General features: G+C 39.4%; 1 protein-coding gene across 1 annotated transcript; it reads right to left on the reverse strand.

Moving 5' to 3' along the window:
• Positions 1 to 3,970: 3,970 nt before the first annotated feature.
• LOC136207458 (uncharacterized) lies at positions 3,971 to 6,983 on the reverse strand. Its single transcript, XM_065998712.1, has 7 exons — positions 6,477 to 6,983; positions 5,852 to 6,028; positions 5,578 to 5,727; positions 5,379 to 5,480; positions 5,224 to 5,294; positions 5,026 to 5,093; positions 3,971 to 4,481 (listed from the first exon to the last, which is right to left on the reverse strand). The coding sequence occupies exons 1-7, from the start codon at positions 6,729 to 6,731 to the stop codon at positions 4,243 to 4,245; spliced, it is 1,062 nt and encodes a 353-aa protein (XP_065854784.1). The 5' UTR covers positions 6,732 to 6,983; the 3' UTR covers positions 3,971 to 4,242.
• Between the last annotated feature and the right edge of the window lie 319 nt (positions 6,984 to 7,302).

Genomic DNA, 7,302 nt, shown 5'->3' on the forward strand with positions numbered 1-7,302 from the left:
CATCTTGTGTTAGCAAGAGCTCGATCAAGTTTCTCTTCAATAGCACTAACAGTACCCCTACCTCTTTCCCATGTATACTCGTACCCTGTCATATGAACTTCAGCCAAACCACAGTCAGTTACCGCTGCATTAAAGCCTCTCAGAAGCGCAGGGGGATGTCTATTGCCACCCCGTTTTTCAGAATGAGAGAGGATGTCATTGAAATCACCAATCACTACCCAAGGTTCGTCGCTATTTGAATACAGACTTCTTAACATCTGCCAAGAATCTGCCCTCCGAGACCTTTCAGGAAAACCATAAAAACCGGTTAATCGATACTCCGGCAAACCTAGTAAAGTAACTTTAAAATCAATGTAGTTAGAAGTGAACCCTAACAATTGGACTGAGTTAGGCATTTTCCACAGAAGAGCTAAACCCCCTCCATTATTAACAGGGTCAACGAAGAACAAACTGTGGAAGGAGAGCTTCTTCTTCAGGGCTTCAACTTTTAAGCGGCTACATTTGACCTCCATTAGGAAGATGAACTCGGGATGAAGACTTCTAGCAAAGTCAACCAGCTGACGAACTGTCCGGGCATTCCTGATCCCCCGGCAGTTCCAAGATAGGAGGCTCATTGGTCATCGCGAGCCGGGGGTCCGCGGCTCGCCTCTGGGATTCCACTGATACTAACATTACTGTCCTGCATACTGTTCTTCACCATTTCCATAAGCACTGTCGAGTTACTCTGTTTACTGTCAACCCCAGTCCGCTTCCGCTTAGGATCAGAAAACTCAATACCTTCTTTCTCAAACCCTTCTATAGCACCATTAGTTATATTGATACCACCCCAAGGATCATTTTCTTTACCCCCTGCGCCAACTGAACCCTTGCCTCTGTTACCAAAGCCTGGCGGGACTACTGAAGCTACCTTTGGAATGCACATAGGACAAGTTGTTGATTCCACTCCTGTATTGTTAATAGGCCCAGCAGAACTACTAGTTTGAGACACTAGTTGAAGTGGACGATTCAAAAGGAACTTCGACTGAGGTTGAACCGAGGAGCGGCGTGTGGGAGCTCTAAGCCCAGGTCCATAAGGTCTCTCCACTACTGACGGATCAGTCACCTGCAGTAGGGCTGGGCAAAATTTATCAGCATGCCCGATATGCCCACAGACAAAACAGAACGTTGGTAAACGCTCATACTTAAAATTGACCCAAAACACAGTACCACCAGTCACACTAATCTGCATTTTCCGTTTCAGCGGGGAGAAGACATTGATTGATACTCTGATACGCAAATATGTTCTAGCAATCCCTGTGAAATTATTCGGATCCGCTTCTATGAAAGCTCCTACAAAATTACCAATGCTAGCTGCAACACGTTCAGACATAAAGCCAACTGGAAGGTCATGTACCTGAATCCAGAAATCAGCTTGAGATAATTCGACATCCATCGGGTTTTATCCTTCCTCCAATTGTTTGAGGATTAGTAAGTGTTGCTCAAAAGTCCAAGGACCTCCCTGCACAACTCTATCTCGCTCCCACGGATGATAGAACTCGAAACGGAACAGGTTTGGCCCCATATCTTCAACAAATAGGCCCTTAGAAGGACTCCAAACATCAGCTAGGGTCGTTTTCATAAACGAGCTTTTAATCGGACGGTCCGTGAGGAAAGTACCAATTAAGCTCCAACTCTGTGGCCGGGGTAGCAATTCCGTTTCCTCCTGTTGCAGCACAAGCCCGGAATTAACTTCCTCCTCCAGTGTAATCCGAGCGCTTCTATCAATGATTGACTCCATCCCATACTTAATTGCAGAATAACAGTAAAAAAGGTTCAGTAGAGGGTCGAAACCTGAGTGAGGAGCGAATTAGGTTTACCGGAAAATAGAGGACACCACGAAATTGCCAAGGAAAAGAGACGGCGAGGGTCGACAATGAGTGATGAGTGAATTTTTAGTGAAGGAGGGGTGAGGGAAGCGGCGGCGGTCGGTGAGAATGAGGGAAGAGTAGGTCGGCGGTAAAGCTGTGCTCGACAGTTGTCTGAGATTCTTATTCTTTATACAAAATAGGATTTTGGGAGATGCCCATTAAGAAGGCAGAGTAGAGTATAAATAATATTTGGTTAATTGAGTTTGATGCAAGTCAAAGCTACTATCATACTATCAAACTTAATTCTTAATATGTCACTATTTTTTATATATAACGAATAAAATATGTTTTTACGCTCTAATTTAAAAATTATAAACCCCAATTCATAAATGTTAAACTATAGATATATTCTAGATTCCTAATTTATAAACTCTAATCTTTAAAATATATTAAAAATAATGATTTTATTATTTTGATACAACAACAACAACAACAAAGCCTTAGTCCCGAAATGATTCGGGGTCGGCTAACATGAACCATCATATAAAACCGTGAAAATCAAGTCGTGTCAGCGACACAGATTCGCTCCCTCCACTCCGTCCTATCCACTACCATATTTTCCTCAATTCCCAATAAACTCATATCACTCTCGATCACCCTCCTCCAAGTTTGCTTAGGTCTTCCCCTACCCCTCACCACTACATCCCTTTGCCACTCTTCGGTTCTCCTAACCGGCGCATCAAGCGCTCTACGTCTCACATGGCCAAACCACCTTAGTCGGTTTTCTCTCATTTTATTCTCAATAGATGTGACCCCTACTTTTGTCCTAATTATTTCATTACGCACCCGGTCCTTTCTCGTGTGACCACACATCCATCTCAACATACGCATCTCCGCCACCGACATCTTATGGATGTGGCAGTGTTTCACTGCCCAACACTCCGTACCATATAACAATGCTGGTCTAATTGCCGTCCGGTAGAATTTTCCCTTCAATCTATTAGGCATGCCGGGATCACAAAGGAAACCCGTAGCACTCTTCCACTTCGACCAACCAGCTTTAATCCTATGAGCAACATCTCCATCTACTTCTCCATCCGTTTGGATAATAGATCCTAAATACCGGAAGCAATCCGAGGCCTGAACAACTCTCCCATCTAGGATGATTGTCCCTGCCTCCCTACTCCTACGGCTGCTAAACTTACACTCCAAATATTCTTTCTTACTTCGACTCAACTTAAAACCTCTAGATTCTAGAGTTTGCCTCCATAGTTCCAACTTCATCTCCACTCCTTTCGTCTCCTCAACCAACACAATATCATCTGCAAACAGCATGCACCATGGTATACCATCTTGAAGTGAACTTGTTAGTTCATCCATAACGATGGCAAAAAGAAATGGGCTTAGTGCGGAACCTTGATGCACTCCAATCGTAATAGGAAACTCTTCAGTCTTCCCAACACTAGTACGTACACTCGTGCATACTCCCTCATACATGTCCTTTATGATGTCAATATATTTCCGCGAAATGTCTTTCCTTATCAATGCCCACCAAAGTACTTCCCTTGGTACCTTATCATATGCTTTCTCCAAGTCAATGAAAACCATATGCAAGTCTTTCTTCTTATTTCGACAGTGCTCCATATAATTTAAAAATAAAACTTGTCTATCATCTATTCTATTTTTTTTATATTCAAGCCTTAAAAACATAAGTTATACTTACTAGCTATCATCAACAATATTAAATAAATCAAGAGTATTTTAATTTTTTTTGGTAGACTTCAAAGTTTTGGAATGAAGTTATTCATATTAGTACTACTCTCAATCAATCAAGCACGTTCAACTTCAAAGTTTTGTTAGGATCCGATGCAGTATTTTAATGAATATATAGCGTATTTACTAAATTTCTTAATTACAATTGAAATATTGCCTATTAAAGTTGATAGAAGGGAGTAAAATAATTTATTGTTCGACAATTCATATATGCACAAGGTTAACCTTATAAAATAATAATAAATAAAAAAACAGTTAAACAAGAAAAATAAGGTTCTGGTATAAGCTCTGTTAAATAGTACCACTATCATCTGCAACATTACATTTCAAACATACTGATGCTGATGAAGTATGCAAACAATAAACATTTTAATAGCAATTAATGTATGTTATCTAGATCCTAAAAACATTAACCATATGGATAACCTTATATTCTTCTAATATTATATCTATACACCAAAAATGATGCTCTCATGGCAGCAACAGCAAGCGTTACCACCATCGAGCATTTCATCTACCGCGGTTCTTCAACTAATTGTAAATAAAATTCATTCTACTTTTTCTCATTTCCCCTTAATTTTATGTGCCTCAATATCTGATCTGCATCGATGAGATGCAACTATTAACTGGTAGGGACACGCGATAGAAGCATCTTTAACGTCTCATATGTCATAAAGACAATGCCGACACTAGGCACAACCTTGTAGTATTCTGGCAGAATCCCTCTGTACAAGCCTCGCAGGCCTTCATTGCGGACTATTTGCCCAAATGTACCGAACAACCCAGTTGTGTACACACGTGCTCGACCACCAGCTCCTTCCACCTGCATCCTTCTCCTCACAAGATCCAGGGGAAATGTTGCTGTACATTATAAGGCACAATGATTATTAGCTGACAATTTTATGCAAGAAATGTTTCTTAAGTAAGCAGAACATAGTCAGAGAACAGTACGACTTCCGTTGTGCTCTGATGATTCGAAGTAAAAGAAAGACAGGAGATACAAATCATTACTTAGTCTGGCCGCATCTAAAGCATACTACGTGATAACGGAAGGAAAAATAACCAGAAAAACAACTGTGTAATATCTAAACACAGGCATCCAAAAAATTAATTCATCTAATAAACAGGGCTAAAGACATGCAAAACAAGCGAGGGCCAATAGTATACTTTACCTAATGCCTGCGGACTCGTTACACAGTACATTACAAAAAAAAATCTAGCTGAGCAGCAACACTACCAAATATGCAGAAGTAATAAAATCGTAAGTAACTACCAATAAATAGGACCTGAATCTGATACACGAAGACCTGATTAAAAAAATTGTGAGAACGAAATTCACATCTGAATGGTGTTCTTAGGATAGGAAATATAAGCTTAATTGAGCTATGTATCCAAGGTTATTTACCTGTTGATGATGCAATGCCTGAAAGACTACCACAGGCAAGGCTAACAGCAATAGTAGAATCTTCAGGCCTGCGATAAATGCAACAAAAATTACAACGTAGATAGTCATAATTTAAGCAAGCCAGAAAGACATTAAACATGAGGGTACACGTTAATAATAATAATAAATGCTCAATTGGACACATTAAAAAAAATTCACCTTCGCGACTTCCATGAAGATCTGAGGGACTCGTAAACAGAAAAGCTAATTGCTATACTTGGACCGACACCCTGCAACAGACAAGCATCCCCGTTTTGAGATTCAAAATTAATAGATAAACAAAAAAGAACAAGATTTGTACATTACCAACATACCAATAATGTTGCTCCGAGTCCTCTATACATGCCCAGAAACCCTTCTTCTCTGCATATGGTTTGGAAGGCATTCCAAATTCCACTGTAGTATATAGTATTCCTCTGCAAACTCCAAAACAAACATAATAAAAATGAGGAAACGGTAACCCCCACACCCAACCCAGAGCAGCTCTTACTCACCCAAAATTGCTGAAGTTACCTGAGCTGCAAGGCGTGTTCTCACAAGATCCAGCGGATATGTGACAGAGGCAGCTGTTATTCCTGCCAAACCACCACCAACAAAATGTACTGCAAGATCTGTAGTTGTATTCCCCCTTTGATTTTCCGGGACAATAACTGAACGTAACAACTGCAGAAGATCAAAAGACAACATGAAACATTAGAAGTAGCACCAATCACATAACTAATTGTCTTTAAATTCATAATTGTCTTTAAATTCATATAGGATAGTAAAAAATATGATATCATCTTACACTCTTGTACTGCTCATAAGCATAGAAATTCACTGAAGAATAAGGAAGACGATGAACAATGGTAACCAGATTGCCTCTCCAAAATGCCCTAAACCCTTCTTCATTCATAATTCGAGAAGCCTCTCGCCATATGCAAGCCTTGCTCAATGATGTAACATCAGTATGCATACCTTGAATCTGATAAAAACAATACATGGCTAAGCATTCAGTAGAGCTAACAATTAGTGAAAAGTAAGGGAGTAAACATTGTACTGAAGTTTCATAAAAGAGATGCGGAATATGCATTCAAAGGTTTTACTTGTTAATTTCTGTAAGAATTAGATTTAAACATCTGCTTCAACCGTTCCTCTACTAGTCATAAATATCTTCAAGATTACAGTACAAATTTAAAGCATTTTCAAATTTAGTAATGGTTTCCGCCAAAATTAAAATCTGCTCTTTTTCAAGAAATTCAAATTCAGCTTATATGTTTTTTTAATTTTCTTGTTTGTGGGCAAACCCCTAAATTCATAAAGACCCAATTGGCAATTACGCTACGCCAAAAAAAAAAAATCCAGAAATTAGAATAAAGAGACCATATGACAATGCGTAGTCAAAATTAAGAGGAGAGTAGAGGAGAATGGACCTGGAAAAGGATAGTAAGGCGAGCGAGAGGAGCAGTACAGGTTTTACTAAAGGCACCAGCAACACCACCAGCAAGTAGCTGTTGTACGGTTCCAATTTGGGGATGCTGGTTTAAAGAGTCTTGTTTGTTGTTGTGGTTCTGATCGTGGTTTTGCAAAAATTTCCTAGCACCAGTATCGACGACGGTTCCATGTACGGCAGCCGAATTGAGAGTTCTCTGCCCTCCTTCAACAACCAAACCAACCCTTGCTTCCATATTCAACTTTTTCTCTCTATCTAAATGCACGCACTTTCTCTCTATCAAGGCCTTTCTTTAATTCCTTGTTTTCTCTGCAATTGGAGACGCATAGGGTTGAATAACTTGATGCATAAAAGTAACCATGAAAGAAGTAGTTTCCGAGGTGAAGACTGAAGAGAAGAAAACCTAGATAGACAAGTAAAACCCCAAGCGGCTAAAACCCTAAACGACGGCACAAGTTTAGTCTAATTTTTTGACTTGTTATTTAAATCTTTTGGGCGGAGTCTTTAGGCTACGTTTGTCTTCTAAGCTGAATCGGACTCAATTACTCAATTTATGAAAAACAAAAAGATAAATAATTTATTAATCTTTCAATTTGTGAATATTATATGAGTCAGTTTTAACAAAAAAAAGGCATCCTGAGGCCCTTGATCTTTCATTATTTGATGTTTAAGCCCTCGATCTTTCATTTTGACACATTGAGCCCCTGATCTTTCATTATTTGGTGCATTAAACCCTCGATCTTTCATTTAGACACATTGAGTCATTGATCTTTCATATATGGGTGTATTAGGTCCTTTTGTAAATC

Source organism: Euphorbia lathyris, chromosome 9, assembly GCF_963576675.1.
Source record: "Euphorbia lathyris chromosome 9, ddEupLath1.1, whole genome shotgun sequence".
NCBI lineage: Eukaryota > Viridiplantae > Streptophyta > Magnoliopsida > Malpighiales > Euphorbiaceae > Euphorbia > Euphorbia lathyris.